Below are 16058 nucleotides of genomic sequence, written 5' to 3' on the forward strand. Positions count from 1 at the left end.
AAGATGGGGCAATTCCAAATAGTGGAGGATGCAAGGAAAGAAAGTAATCAGCCAATTTTGCAGGTGGATGAGTAAGACAGAGGAGCAATGCTAGATGCTAGGGAAGAAATAGAAAATGCTGGATGCTCGGGGGCTGAAGGGAGTGGAGCGGGAAGAAGAGATAGAGAAGAGTTGCTATTTGGTTTTAGATTCTTTTATGCCTATTTTATGGATGAGGGAGATTCACAATTTCTTTTATATTTACACTATGGATGAGTTTGAGGGTTACACATTGTTTTTACTTATCTTTTCCTGAAATAATGCTAATGATGAAATGAATGGATTACATCATATGGGTATGTTCTGAGTTTTGGTCCCTCCACACAAATGTGTGTATAGTATGTTACTTTGCCTGTTTCAATGATGGTACTTTGAGACTATATTTTTGATTACTTATTGGATTACTTATTTCTAGCAGTGTTTGCAGTTTGATGATCTTATTGCAGAAATTTATATTTTTATGATTATAATTTCACTGTTTTCATATAGTGGTTTTATTTATTTTGATAATAATGTCTAGCCCCTAAAGCAGCCCCTATAGGGCAAAACATGACTGTATCAGGTATATTTTTAAAATATTTATTTGTCAGTAAAATCTTCTGAGATCACTGTGTCTGCTTCAACACCTTCATTCAATTCTGATTTCTAGATTCTTTCAAAAATCTGCTTTAGTGTACACAAGTAACAACACAGATTGGTGTTAAGATTTTTCCTATTGTTTTATTTAAAAACAATGGCACCACGTTGACAGATTCTGCTCTGAAACACTGGTGAAACTTGACACACTCTGACCTGTACGTCTCAAGCCCTACTTCTATAACCTGTCTAAAATATTGCTTACGACAGTGGTCTCAAACTCAAACCCTTTGCAGTGCCACATTTTGGATTTGTAGGTACGTGGAGGGCCTCAGAAAAATAGTTAATGTCTTATTAAAGAAATGACAATTTTGCATGAGGTCTTTATAGTTTATAAATCTTTCCTTTTGGCTAAGTCTTAATAATATTGTCATTTATAGCTAAAGAGACATATGATCAAGAAACTATTTACTTTTTGTGATTATGATAGGCATACTGAGGGCCACAAAATAATAATAATAATAATGGTTTATATACCGCAGGACCGTGAAGTTCTATGCGGTTTACAATGATTATAGAGAATATTACAAATTGAATAGAATTGACATAGTTAGTGTCTATTGTTTAGCAGATCTGGAGGTCTGATATTGAAGAGATATTCTGCGAATCAGTTACCTATGTACTTTAAGAACAAGTATGTTTTCATTTGTCTCCTAAAATCCCTATATGTATTGGCAAGCGTAAGTAGTTGTTTCAGATCATTGCCCAATAATGCTGCTTGATAAGAGGGAAGGTATTGGTGATGAATTTTGAATTTGCATCCTTTAACTGGGGAGGAAACGAAGTGCAGGTTGGAGCTTCTTTTATGTCTATTAGTTGAAAAGGAGAATAGGTTGGTTATGTATTTGGGGGCTAGACCGAATACAACCTTGAAGCAAAAGCAACCGAACTTGAACCTCACTCGCGCCTCCATTGGCAACCAATGCAGGAGTCGGTAGGAGGGAGTTATGTGATCGAACTTCTTCAACCCGAAGATCAGCCTGACTGCTGCATTCTGCACAAGTTGCAATCGCCGCATATTCTTCTGGGAAATTGCCAGCTAAGCAATGTTGCAGTAGTCCAGTTGGCTTAGAATGAGGGATTGTACCAGGATTGTAAATGATGGTGCATCAAAATACACTCTAATAGACCGAAGCTTCCAGAGAGTAGAGAAGACTTTTTTGACCAACGAGTCTACCTGGTCTTTCATGGTCAGGCCCTGGTCCAGCGTTACGCCCAGAACCTTCAAAGTGGGTTGAATGGGGTAACAAAGATCGTTGATGCGGAGTGGAGTTGTAGTATCTCGTGGGTGTGGTGAAGCTATGAAGAATTTTGTTTTTTTCTGAATTGAGCCTCAGTCTAAATTCAGTCATCCATTGTTCCATCGAGTTTAGTGCTTCTGTTGCCATGGGAGTGACTTCTGTGAAAGAGGTGGCGAATGGGATGATAATCGTAACATCGTCTGCATAACTGAATACTTTTATTCCTAGTTGGGATAATTGTGTACCCAATGTTGACATGTAAACATTGAAAAGCAGTGGGGACAGTGGGGACCCCTGTGGGACGCCAGATGGGTTACTCCAGGTGTCAGAGAGACTGCAATCAAAATGAACTTGATAGGTGCGGGATGTAAGGAAGCCTCGGAACCAGTCTAGCACCTCTCCTCTGATACCAATGTCATCTAAGCATTGTAACAATTTCTCATGGTCTACTAAGTCAAAGGCGGAACTCATGTCGAATTGCATAATCAGGGCATTGAGGCCTCTAATGAACAGGGAGCGTAAGTTATCTAATATGGCTGCAATTACTGTCTCAGTGCTAAATGAGGGTCTGAAACCTGATTGGGTTTCATGTAGAAGAGAAAACTGGTCAAGATAATCCATCAGTTGGGTGTGCACTAACCCTTCCATGATTTTTACAAACAATGGGATGGAAGCTACTGGTCTGTAGTTAGTTACTGATGCTGGTGATTCTTTACGATTTTTTGGAATAGGGGTTATTATAATGTGACCATTATTCGTAGGGAATTTTCCGTTTTTTAGATTTTCAGACAAATAATTCAACAATGTTAGTTTAAAGTCTAATGGGGCTGATCTCATAATTTCTGGGGGACAGAAGTCCAGGACACAGTACGATTTAGTATATTTGTTGTATACTTTGATATAGTTATCCAATTCTAAGCTTTGAAAGGAGCTCCAGATCATATCCACTGGTATTTCATTTCCTTGTCTGTTAACTATTTAGTGTTCATGTATGTCGTTTGCTGGGCAGTTATTCCTTAGGTTTTTAATTTTTGAGTCGAAGTGTAGTGCTAGGTCGTTTGCTGAAGGTAACTTAATGTTATGCATGGATTGAGTGTGGCGAGTGGTATCAAATAAATGTGTAACCAAGTTGAACAATTCTTTTGTATTGGTTCTTGTCAGGGTAGTATTGGATAGGTCAATTTTGGATGAGTAGAATGCCTTGCGTTTATCTTTTATCAATTGTTTGTAACTTTTTATGTTGGATCTCCAGATGTTCCGATCTGACAGTCTACCCGATTTTTTCCAGATCCTTTCAAGGCGTCGAACTACTTGTTTCATTTTCAAAAGTTCAGTGTCAAACCATTTATTATGATTATTTGGGCGGCGTTTAATATTACGTTTAGGGGCAATATTGTCTAGGATGGTTGTGCTCATTTTCTTCCAGTGATCCCAGAAATCAACTCCTTCTTCTATTTCTGCTTGTAGTTCGTATTGAGACCAATATTTCTCTGGGTTGATATGGCCCCTTGAGAGATATTCTTTTTTTGTCTTTGATTGTGTTTTAGAATTTAGATGAAACCAGGTTAGGGTAAAATAGTAAGTGATGTCATGATGCCAGGTGTCCTCCAGTAGAGAGATGGAAGGGTCAATAGTACCTGGCGGGCCGCATGTGGCCCCCGGGCCACATATTTCAGACCACTGGCTTAAGACTTCTGGAATGAAGACTATCCTTCCCTTTCTTTTATTTATACAATGTAATTAAAATTTCCCTTTTCTCCTTCTTTCCCTTTGTCCCATACCCATTGTAATAAAGTCTTTGTTTTGATCTCAATTCCCCCACTTTTATCTTGACTTTTTTTAAAATATAATTTTAACATTTTAAATTATCTTTTACTTTTTATTATTGTAAACCTGCCAGATACTTGTGATGGTTGGTATATCAAATTATAAATAAACTTAAAACTTAAAGGACTTTTATAACAGTGAAGGTCCATGGACACATGTTGTGTTCCAGGGCAATTTTATGCGTGCCTATGTGAATGCTATTCTAGCTATTCTAAATGACCAAGTCACATGTTTCTTCTGATAGGACCACTTTCAATATTTCAACTAACTCAGTATTTAAAATAAAACAGACCAATTAACCACAAAGGTATTCTTTCAAATAAATTTGATTAAGAGGGGTGGTTATAGCCAAACTGTTGCTTTTTCCCCATATGAAGGAGTTATAGACCACACACTGAAACACAGTGGATAATGTACAATTTCTTAATGATGAACAGACAAGAAACAGATCACACATACCTAACACAGTGCCAATTTTATTGGTTAAGACAGAATCTGTCTGATCAAGCCAGCCCCCGCCACTAAGACCTTCTTTGAACTTGATGAGAACGGGTTGGTTGCTCAGCAAGACCACCAGGATCCTCATGGCTGCAGTGACTGTGGTAGAGTGTAAATGTTCTTCCATGAACATCATGACCCAGTCGAAGCCAAGGTTCCTCACTAGTTCCTCGCACGCTCTACAATAAAAATAACATATATTTTAGGTAAATGGCCAATATATGAGAACATGATCACTATTCCACTAATCAACGCTAGAAGAAGTAACTTACTATGTGGCACTGCTCAAGGCAAAAAATTTAAAATGGAGGGAAAAGCCTCAGGTTCAAAGAGAGCCAAATAATCAGCTCAATTTCACAGACATCACTGGAATAAAAAACCTCCGGACCCAAGTGAACACCTCTTATACTAAACACCCTCACTTGTTTGCATTGCCCTTAATTAATATATGAGTATATTGGCGTTACGGAGGTTTTTTTATGCCAGTGATATCTGTGAAGTTGAGCTGATTATTTGGCTCTCCTTATACCTGAGGCTTTTTCCTCCATTTAAAATTTTTTGTCTTGAGCAGTGCCACATGGTAAGTTACTTCTTTGGAGTTGATTAGTGGAATAGTGTTTTTGTTCCTCCACTCCATTTTTGTTTTTGATTTGAGAACATGATCATAAATACAGGCTTGGGAGTCCCACTGGTATGCTCAGGCTGACTGTGTGGGATTAAAAGAGCAAAAGCTAGGCACATACAACAAAGTACTGAAAGGTTTAGGGGTTGATCTGCTGACTTATTATCAAGACCTGGATACCACTGTACAGGAGATCCAGACTCAGTTCCAAGGCCTATATCCTGCATTCACTACTAGTTAGAGCTAAGCAAGCTATCTATCCAGGGCATGATTGTTGGAATCCTTCAGGACATGACTATCACTGTTACACTACCTCCCCCCACTACCACTTTTGAGAGCACAGTGGAAGGTTCAGGTAATAGCAATTCAACCCATTTCTTTCCTGCACTGAGACTGCTAAAAATTTATTTACTTTTAAAATGCTTAAATTTTTCTGTAATATTATTTATGGATTTTAAATGCTTATGTTGATTATTAATGTTTGTATACTTCATGGCCCTTTGTATTAGTCTTGAAAATGAATAAAGATTTATAAAAAAAAATAAAATAAAATGCTTAGATTCACATATGAAATGTTGCTCAAGGTTTGAACAGCAGTCACAAACATGACTCGCTTCTGAGAAGAGGCAGTATCTATTGAACCTGAAGTTTTCTGCAACCAGCAGGATTTTTTTAAACCAAGGTATCAGCTTACAAATATGAAGTAGCTGCTGGCATCAGACATACTTCAATCATTTATAGTCTGTAATGACACAGTACTTACTGCAAATTAACAGTGGTCTTTTCTTTAGAGATATAGAGAAGTTTAAGCAAGATATCTAAGAGTCTGTTCCTCAACAGGATCAGATTTGCAGAAACAAGGCCCCCAAAATCATCTTCTGCTCCTAAATAGAGAATAGCAAAAGAAACTCTGAATACTGTCGAGCAATAATGCCTTACAAAAATAAAAAAAATGAACTATAATAGCATGCAAAACTATAATTTTGATAAAAGTAGAAAGCATGGCAACATTATTTGATGTCATAATGATAAATTTTTCTCTTTTCTTTTTTTTAAGAACTTTCAGAAATCTAGAAACCTAATTTGGAGGACTTAAAGAAACCTCATTCTTAGTGGGAGCAAGTATCCCAGTGCTCTAACCAGACCACCTACTTTTGCTCTGAAAATGAGGCTCCAACACATCCCTATAGACCAGTGGTCTCAAACTCAAACCCTTTGCAGGGCCCCATTTTGGATTTGTAGATACTTGGAGGGCCTCAGAAAAATGTCTTATTAAAGAAATGCCAATTTTGTATGAGGTAAAACTCTTGATAGTTCATAAATCTTTCCTTTTAGCTAAGTCTTAATAATGATATTGTAATTTATAGCTAAAGAGACATATGATCAAGAAACTGTTTAATTTTACTTTTGTGATTATGATAAACACACTGAAGGCCTCATAATAGTACCTGGCGAAATGCATGTGGCCTCCGGGCCATGAGTTTGAGACCACTGCTATAGACCAATTTCAAGGAACAGAAAGCTCTCATGGGGCAGGGTAAATCTGGCCCAAACCATAGAGGCAACATTCCCTATCCTGCTTCAGTAAAAAGAGTGATCAACATTGTACCAGAGCCACTAAGAAAATAGTATATTCACCCACCTGCTGATATGAAAGAACCCTTAAACTATTATTATTTTTTTTTTTTTTTGCTGTAAGTAGTAGCATAAATAAAAACATAAAGGTACAATATCTAACTTATTGTACTATCATTAAGCAATCACAACTGGATATTTCATAGGATCAAATTGCCTATTCCAGAGCACTGTTTCGTTCTCTGCTAATTCTGTTTCCATACATTGCACTGGGATTAGATTTAATTTCTTGATCTACCACAATTTACAAAAGTAGCATAATGGTTTACGTTTAATATTACAAGCATACATAATGTGACCATACGTCCCGTTTTGAACAGGACCATCCCTTTTTCAGATCCCCTGTCCCGTTGTCCCCACGCACAGCTTTGGGACGCCAGGTGATCGCTTAGAATGATCGCTTAGGTGATCGCTGAGAATGGGCTCTCTCTCTGAATCTCCGCCTGCCACTGTAACAACAGCTGGAAAGGCACGTCCAGGCGCCAGCCCAGAAGCTTTCTCCCCGACGTCGATTCTGACGTCGGAGAGAAAGTTCCGGGCCAGCCAAACACTGCCTGGCTGACCCGGAACTTCCTCTCCGACGTCAGAATTGACATTGGGGAGAAGGCTTCTGGGCCGGTGCCTGGTCATGCCTTTCCTGTGGTTGTTGCGGTAAGCGGGAAGCAGTGGTGGCAGTGGACCAGGTGGGGGGAGCAGAAGAATTGGTGGTAGGCAGGCTTCGGAGGGAGGGAGGCAGACAGACAGGCAGGCTGGAGTGCTTCGACACGGGAGGGAGGTAGGCTGGCTGGCTTTGGGGTAAGGGGTAGGACAAAGGCTGGAAGGCAGTGAGGGGGACATAGGAGGGAGGGAGGAAAGAAGGAGAGAAAGAGGCAGAGAAAGGGGGGGTTGTAATCAGAAGAAAGACTAGAAAAGAAAGGGGACCAAAGGGGAAAGACAGGAGGCAGATGCAGGACTATGGGAGGTTCAGACAGAGGGGGGAGAGACCCTGAGGAAGAACAGAGAGATCAAGATCATCAGTGGAGGGAGGGAGAGAGAGACCTGGAACAAAGGTACAAAGGAGAACTGACACTGGATCTGAGGAGGGTTACAGAGGGAAAAGATGGATTATGAAAGAAATGTTGGATAAGAAAGAAAGGATGCACAGTCAGAAGGAAGTGCAACCAGAGACTCATGAAATCACCAGACAACAAAGGTAGGAAAAATGATTTTATTTATATCTACAGTCTATATTTTGCACTATATAGGTATTTGTCTATTTTTCTATAGTTACTGAGGTGACAATGCATATTTTAAAGTCATCTGCCTTGACATATTTGAAAAAAACCTGAAACTCGTAAATGATAATTAACGTTTTGTATGCGTACAGTGTGCTTTGTGGGTTTTAAAAAATTTTATGATTACCATTATGAATTAATAAGATATTGTGTGTACATGAAAAATGAATTGAAGAAATTGGGGGTGGGAATGGGGGCAGGGCTAGGGCGATATTGGGGGCGGGACTGAAAATTAATAGATGTCCCGTTTTGATGAAAAAAATAAATGGTCAAGTTAAGCGTACACAATTATACAAAAATCATTAAAAAAAAATATCACAAAATATAAAATATCTCAGTTCCGTAATACTCCAGTCCCAATTACCTATTAAGAATAAAACTGCTGTAATAATAAAGTTTTAACAGCTTTACGAAAAGCAAAATAGTAAGGCTTCACCCGACATGCTTTAAAACAGGAGTTCCACAAGAAAAGTCCAATGAAAGAGGATGCTCTTTTCCTAGTTGATGACAACTTGATCACATCTAATCTAGGTAATGTAAGAAGTCCTTTTCGCAATGAACGCAAAGTCATTGATGTGGAATATTTGCACAATATTTTGAAAGCTATAATGGGATATTAAAATTAAGGGTTCCTTTTACGAAGCCGCGTTAGTAGTTTAACGCGCGTAATAGTGCGCGCTAAACTGCCGGCCTCACTTTCTGCTACCGCCTCCTCTTGAGCAGGCAGTAGTTTCTTGGCTAGCGCAGGGGTTAGCGCATGATAAAAAGTTGCGTGCGATAAAGCTAACGCGACTTCATAAAAGGAGCCCTAAGAGTTTTGTGAAACCTTTTGTAAAGACTTTAGCTTTTTCTGAAATACTGCCTGCATATGGAAAGGGAGAGCAAAGAGTGAAAAACACAGAGGACTTTAATAGATGGCTCAAAGCCTGGTGTCATCAAGAAGGCTTCAGGTACATAGGAGGATGGGTAAATACATGGAAGGACAAGAAGCTTACAACCCCCGACAAAAGAAAAGATGTGATATTAGTAAAGTCAGCAACTCATTTCTTAGTATTGCAACGGAAAGTGAAACGAAACAAAAATCCATACGAAAAAGGAGATTATCGCTGAAAAGTAGCTGGAAAGCGATGACCACAAATGCTCGCAGTCTAAGCAACAATGTTCATGATCTGCAAGCCCTGATGTTAGAGGCAGATCTAGATATTGTCGCTATCACAGAGACATGGTTCAGTGAATCACATGGATGGGATGCAAACATACCGGATATAATCTTTTAGGAAGGACAGAGATGGTCAAAAAGGTGGAGGAGTAGCTCTCTATGTAAAGATCAATATCCAAGCGACCGAAATGCAAGGAAGAAGCGATATGGATTGCTCTGAAAAGAGAAGATGGAACTTCTATCTACATGGGTGTTGTCTACAGACCTCCAACTCAATCGCAGCAAATTGATAAGGATCTGATTGTGGATATTCAAAAGTTTGGAAGGAAAGAGGAGGTTCTGCTGCTGGGATATTTCAACCTGCCGGATGCGGACTGGAATGTTCCGTCTGCGGAATTGGAAAGAAGTAGGGAGATTGTGGATGCCTTTCATGAGGCTCTGCTCAGACAAATGGTGATGGAACCCACAAGGGAAAAAGCGATATTGAATCTGGTCCTCACAAATGGAGAGAGAATCTCTAATGTTCGAGTGGGTGCTCACCTGGGAAGTAGCGATCATCAAATGGTTTGGTTTGATATAACGTCTAAAGTGGAGAGCGGCCGCAGAATACTTAAAGTCCTAGATTTCAAACGTACAGACTTTAATGCAATGGGAGAGTACCTGAAGAAAGAGCTGTTAGGATGGGAGGACATAAGAGAAGTGGAAAGACAGTGATCTAAGCTGAAAGGAGCGATAAAAATGGCTACGGACCTTTATGTGAAGAAAATCAATAAAAACAAGAGAAAAAGGAAGCCGATATGGTTCTTCAACCTAGTGGCTGAGAAAATAAAGGCGAAAGAGTTGGCGTTTGTGAAATATAAAAAAACCCAAGAAGAGGAGAGCAGAAAGGACTACAGGGTGAAACTAAAAGAAGCCAAGAGAGAGATACGTCTGGCGAAAGCACAGGCGGAAGAACAAATGGTTAAAAATGTAACAAAAGGGAGACAAAATTTTTTTCAGATATATTAGTGAAAGGAGGAAGATGAAAAATGGAATTGCTAGGCTAAAAGATGCTGGGAACCAATATGTGGAGAGTGATGAAGAGAAAGCAAATGTGCTAAACAAATACTTCTGTTCTGTGTTCACAGAAGAAAATCCTGGAGAAGGACCGAGATTGTCTGGCAAAGTTCCACGAGAAAATGGAGTAGATTCTATGCCGTTCACGGAGGAGGGTGTTTATGAGCAACTTGAAAAACTGAAGGTGGACAAAGCGATGGGACCAGACGGGATCCATCCCAGGATACTGAGGTAGCTCAGAGAGGTTCTGGCGAGTCCTATTAAACATAAGAACATAAGAGTTGCCTCCGCTGGGTCAGACCAGAGGTCCATCGCGCCCAGCAGTCCGCACCCGCGGCGGCCCATCAGGTCCACGATGGGCCTCACAGCACTCATCTCCAATTCCCCCCCCCCCTACCAAATGTTCAGGAAGGCAATCAAAACCTACTTTTTTGATAAATTCCTCTAACTTCTCCCCCCCTCTTCCTTGCCTCCTCCTCGGACCTTGACTTACCTCAGACTCTCGACTCCTCCAATCCTGTCAGCCACCAATTGGCTTAACAAAATGGATCACCCTATCCAACTAATCACCCCTTCTTCGTTACCTCCCTTACTTAATGCCTCGGCTTTATCGAACTCCGCAGTATATATCACCGCTGTATGTAACACTACTGTATGATCTCCGCTATATATATGCAACTTACAACAAATGTAACTTCTCTGAAATAGTAACCGACCTGAAAAATAACTTCACTGCAAATGTAGCGTCGCCGAAAATGTAAATGTAGCTATGCCAAAAAAAAAAAAAAAAGTGTAACTTCGCTGTAATGTAGTCTCTTCATCTGTTAACCGCATAGAACTTCCATGGTAATGCGGTATACAAAAATAAAGTTATTATTATTATTAAGTGGTTCCTGACTTTTCCTATAACCTATCTCTAAATCTATCTGTACCCTTTAATTCTATCTGTACCCCTCAATCCCCTTATCCTTCAGGAATTTATCTAAACCTTCCTTGAACCCCCGTAGCGTGCCCTGCCCTATCACAATCTCCGGGAGCGCATTCCATGTGTCCACCACTCTCTGGGAAAAGAAGAACTTCCTAGCATTTGTTCTAAACCTGTCCCCTTTCAATTTCTCTGAGTGCCCCCTTGTACTTGCAGTTCCCCACAGTCTGAAGAATCTTTCCCTGTCTACCTTCTCTATGCCTTTCAGGATTTTGAAGGTTTCTATCATGTCTCCTCTAAGTCTCCGCTTCTCCAGGGAGAAGAGCCCTAGCTTTTCTAACCTGTCAGCATATGACAGGTTTTCCATACCTTTTATCAATTTAGTTGCCATTCTCTGAACTCCCTCAAGTATTGCCATGTCCTTCCTGAGGTACAGTGATCAGTACTGGACACAGTACTCCAGATGCGGGCGCACCATTGCCCGATACAGCGGCATGATGACTTCCTTTGTCCTGGTCGTGATACCCTTTTTGATGATACCCATCATTCTGTTTGCTTTCTTGGAAGCTGCTGCACATTGTGCCGATGCTTTCATTGTTGTATCCACCAACACACCTAGGTCTCTTTCAAGGTTACTTACCCCTAGCAGTGATCCCCCCATTTTGTAGCTGAACATCGGGTTCTTTTTCCCTACATGCATGACCTTGCATTTCTCTACATTGAAGCTCATTTGCCACTTTTTTGCCCATTCTTCCAGTCTCACTAGGTCCCTTTGCAGGTCTTCACAGTCTTCCGTGGTTCTAACCCTACTGCAGAGTTTGGTGTCGTCTGCAAATTTAATAACCTCACATTTCGTCCCCGTCTCCAGGTCGTTTATGAAGATATTGAACAGGAGCGGTCCCAGTACCGACCCCTGCGGAACTCCGCTCATGACCCATCGCCAGTCTGAGTATTGGCCCTTCACTCCAACCCTCTGTTTCCTGCCCTCCAACCAGTGTTTAATCCATCGATAGACATCCCCTTTCACCCCGTGGTTCCCCAGCTTCTTGAGCAGCAAAGACTTGTTCAACAAATCTCTGGAGATGGGAGTGATTCCTGGGGATTGGAGGAGAACGGATGTGGTCCCTATTCATAAAAGTGGTCACAGGGATGAAGCAGGAAACTACAGGCCGGTGAGCCTCTCTTCAGTTGTTGGAAAAATAATGGAAGTGTTGCTGAAAGAAAGGATGGTGTACTTCCTTGAATCTAATGGGTTACAGGATCCGAGGCAACATGGCTTTACAAAAGGTAAATCGTGCCAAACGAACCTGATTGAATTTTTTGATTGGGTAACCAGAGAGCTGGATCGAGGACATATGCTAGATGTAATTTACTTGGATTTCATCAAAGCCTCTCCGGGTGCCCTCTCCTATCTCTCCCGCTAAAAAACGTATTTGCAGTTTTTCAGCATTAATATCGGGGGAGTACTGTATATATATTATGCAAAGGACTGTGCAAAACAAAGTAATAACATGTTGGATGTCTGAACTATTGGAGGTTTCAAAGACTCTACTGAACTGAGCTTCTGGATTTTTCATTTGTGTTTTGTTTTGAGAGTGTTTTCTAAAAGCAGCGCTCTCCAGAGCAGTGCCCTAGAAGTGGTGTGCACAGCTTTCTTATTTATTTTTCTTTTTGAGGGAAGAAAACTGCAAAAATGTGCTGTTTTGGCTTGGGATCCAGTATTATGAATATGGGAGCATTCTGACCTCATGTTTTTGAGCAGTGTGCAATAAAAGCCAACTAACTTTAGGATATGTTGAAGGTGTCATTGGGGTTTGTTTGAACCTTTTTTTTTTTTTTTTGATTGATTGACAAAAAGGCCACCAGCAGCTTCTTCAGTTGAGCAGAGCTCATATAATTAAATGATACCACCAGCCAGCATCTGAACTCTGATTAAGGAGTGGCTGGTGACAAACTGAAAGATAGCAGAAGGAGCCCTTGGCCCAGACCATTATTGTAATGGTTAGACTAGGTATATTGTAAAAGGAGGAGTAATAACATGGAGGAGAAAAATTCCTGAGCAACTGCAAATGAAAGTTCATGGTATCAGGACGCCAGCCTCTGCTCCCTTTGATGCACAGACAGCCAAAAGGAGAAGAAGACAAGAAAGCAACTGTCAAGTACAATTTTAAAAAAAAAAAAAAAAAAAAAAAGCTAAACAGCTTCAGCTCCAAGGCATTTACAAGACAAGTCAAACAATAGGTTTCTGTGATATGAACACATTAGGAAGCAAAGAGTAGAAGAAATGGTATTAGCAGAAGGTGCTTATCATGTCACTTGCAATCTCCCAGAATTTATCAGGGATCAGTAGAGCTAAATATCTGCCCTCTAATTCTACAGATGACAAAAAAATATAACATTCAGAGAAAATACTGTTAAAATCAGCCAACAAAGCACAGATAATGCCAGCTAAACCTGGCACCCGGCAACAGCAGCAAGAAAACAATTTGCTACCGAATGCAGTCAATATCCCGCTGAAGTTTTATTTCAGAGAGGCAAATTAATTTCTTTTTTAAGACCCCACCTACTTAAGCCAAATTGGAACGGATGACATAGCAGTGAAAGGCTCTGTAACCTAGTTATCCAGTTCCCTTGGATAGAGCTCATTTCTGCAGAAATGCAGTGGATATATACTGTAGGTACTAATAAAAAAAAGAATAATTTGCACAGAAAGAGTAGAAATACGATACACTAGAAGAAAACATGTGTGTTTCTAATGAGCACTCCCTATACAGCTACTCACCAACATCCAGTTTTTCTTCATTATGAGCTTCCATGACTACAAATTTCTCACATACTGCAAATGTAGGTAGGGTGGAAGCGACAAACTGGCCAAACCTTTAGAGGGAAAGGACAGTAAAATGAAATTATTATCCATGTGGCAATAAACCAGCTGGCTCACTTTCAAACCTATTGTTCATGAACGTTATGGACTATTGCTTACATTTGCTGTATGCTATGACAATGAGGTGTCTTTGAACCTTTTTGAAACAGTTTGGCCATTGGCCTAAATAAATCTCAGGTTTGGGGTTTTTTTTTGTTATTCTGACTTAGGTTCTTGCTTCTCAAAGAAGAAATACAATCTACTTACCTGTACGTGCACGCCTAGGTGGTGGCCTAGTTTTCTTGTTAAGTCCTGAAGGGATCCTCTGGATATATAGAGGACACGCCAATTTGAAGTTTTGCCACAACCGGGAACTCTAACTGTGGTAGTTTGACACCTGGGTGTGACAACCTCCAAATCCGGACACTCAGGGCGGCCGAGAAGACCAGTCTCAGCAAAGGCATCAGCCGGATCCAAATTAAATACAGTAATAGGAAACAGAAGCATCATAACATCTACATGGCAACTACTGCAATTGAGGTCTGACATGGCCAGACATGAGAGCATACAAACATGAAGCTTCGCCACAGACGGCATAGACCGAAAAGGCCCTGATGTGCAGGGTCTGAGTTTACGCCATTCAGAGGAGCCAAATAAAATCTGATGAAAAGGCCCACTCCGCAACCAGGGCAGGGCTCTGTTGAGGTACAAAGGCCTTTATCTGCCGTCATTTACTATTTTAATATGTATATGTCTCGTCAAAAGAGTCCCCCAGACTCAGAACACAGGCATACTGCTCCATACTCCAGAATGGCCTCCTGGGTGAGATTTTCTTCAGAAGGCTTGGACCCAGGCCAGCTCCCCAGCTCAAGATGACACAGAGGAGGTGAAGTCCGCAGCTCCCGCCCCCTTCCCCGGCATGCTAAGGCCCTCGGTACAAAATTGCTGATCCAGTGCAATGTCCACATCCAATAGATTATGGGATGGGAAGTCCATTCCAATTGATTTTGAGTCAAATTGAGGGGGTTTTGAGGCAGAAATAGAAGGTAGAAAAAAAAGATCGATTTTAAAATCCAAGATGGATGCCATCATGAATTCGCACCAAAAACGTAAAATAAAAAATAGCAATTTAGGGTCTGGGGAGGTGGGGGACCTGAACCCTAACCACATAAACTGTAAAAAACTATGTTTAAATCGATTCGCAAGCCACCCCCGAAGTTCTCATAGAAAATAATGGAGGTACTCAAAGTCTTTGTAGTGTCCTTGCCTGTCAGCATTTTTAAACCAGCTTAGTGGAGAGAAAAAAGGACTTTCTGCCTCAGAAACAGCTCCAAATGCACAGAACTGGAGATCTTCAGACTGCCAGCTGGCCAAAGACCAACAACAACCTCCTCCCCCTTGGATCCTCTGTCACACAGTCAGGGGTGGGCCGCGATGCTCATAACGCTGCATACTGGACTGGGGAAACAGGTAAGGGGTGCTGCTGGACCAGAGGAGCAGGGAAGAGGGACAGGGGGAGCAGGGAAGAGGTGCTATTGGACCGGGGGAGCAAGGAAGAGGGACAGAAGGAGCAGGGAAGAAGTGCTGTTGGACCAGGGGAGCAGGGAAGAGTTGCTACTGGATGGGGGGAGCAAGGAAGAGGGACAGGGGGAGCAGGGAAGAGGTGCTACTGGACCGGGGGAGCAGGGAAGAGGTGATACTGGACCGGGGGAGCAGGGAAGAGGTGATACTGGGCCAGGGGAGCAATGAAGAGGGATGGGGGGAGCAAGTAAGAGGTGCTGCTGGACAGGGAAGTGGAGTGGGGAGGGAAATGCTGCTGGTGAGAAAAGAGGGCTCGGGCTGAAAGGGAACAGATGGGAGAAGGGGGCTGGGGGGTAAAAATGGGTTTGGAGCTGGGGCTGAAAATAGGGGACATGTGAGGGAAGGAGGCTTTTCTAGTATCCGTTAATGTAACGGGCTTAAACACTAGTTGTGAATATTTTACTGTTAACTGCTTAGGAATAGGTGGTCTATAAATTTTAGAAATAAATATCATGGATCCTTACATCTAAATATGGGATTACCATGCCTGCACTGAGTTCAAGTTTCCCTCATTTTATTGCAGGCCCTTGCAAAGGTACTAACTCACATAGTGAAATAATTTTAGTTGGAAGCTTGGTGTTGCAGTACATATTGTAATGAAATTTTGTTTTGGCTCAAGGCACAAGGGGCCACAACAAATGAATGGCATGCTTCTGTCTAAGAGGTACCTTATTTCAGAACACAGGTAAATTCTTTTATTTT

The 16058-nt window shown here is 41.2% G+C and overlaps 1 protein-coding gene across 5 annotated transcripts in view; it reads right to left on the reverse strand.

Annotated features, from left to right (window-relative positions):
• The window catches only part of WDFY3 (WD repeat and FYVE domain containing 3), a 642313-nt gene that overhangs the window by 223192 nt on the left and 403063 nt on the right, over positions 1-16058 (reverse strand). For all 5 annotated transcript variants that reach the window (XM_033914678.1, XM_033914667.1, XM_033914648.1 and 2 more), the window contains 3 exons: positions 13695-13789; positions 5627-5747; positions 4203-4420 (listed from right to left, as the gene is read on the reverse strand). In XM_033914678.1, the coding sequence (XP_033770569.1) occupies positions 4203-4420; positions 5627-5747; positions 13695-13789 (434 nt within the window). The remainder of the gene's footprint in view (positions 1-4202; positions 4421-5626; positions 5748-13694; positions 13790-16058) is intronic.

The sequence above is a fragment of the Geotrypetes seraphini genome, chromosome 1 (assembly GCF_902459505.1).
Source record: "Geotrypetes seraphini chromosome 1, aGeoSer1.1, whole genome shotgun sequence".
Classification (NCBI taxonomy): domain Eukaryota; kingdom Metazoa; phylum Chordata; class Amphibia; order Gymnophiona; family Dermophiidae; genus Geotrypetes; species Geotrypetes seraphini.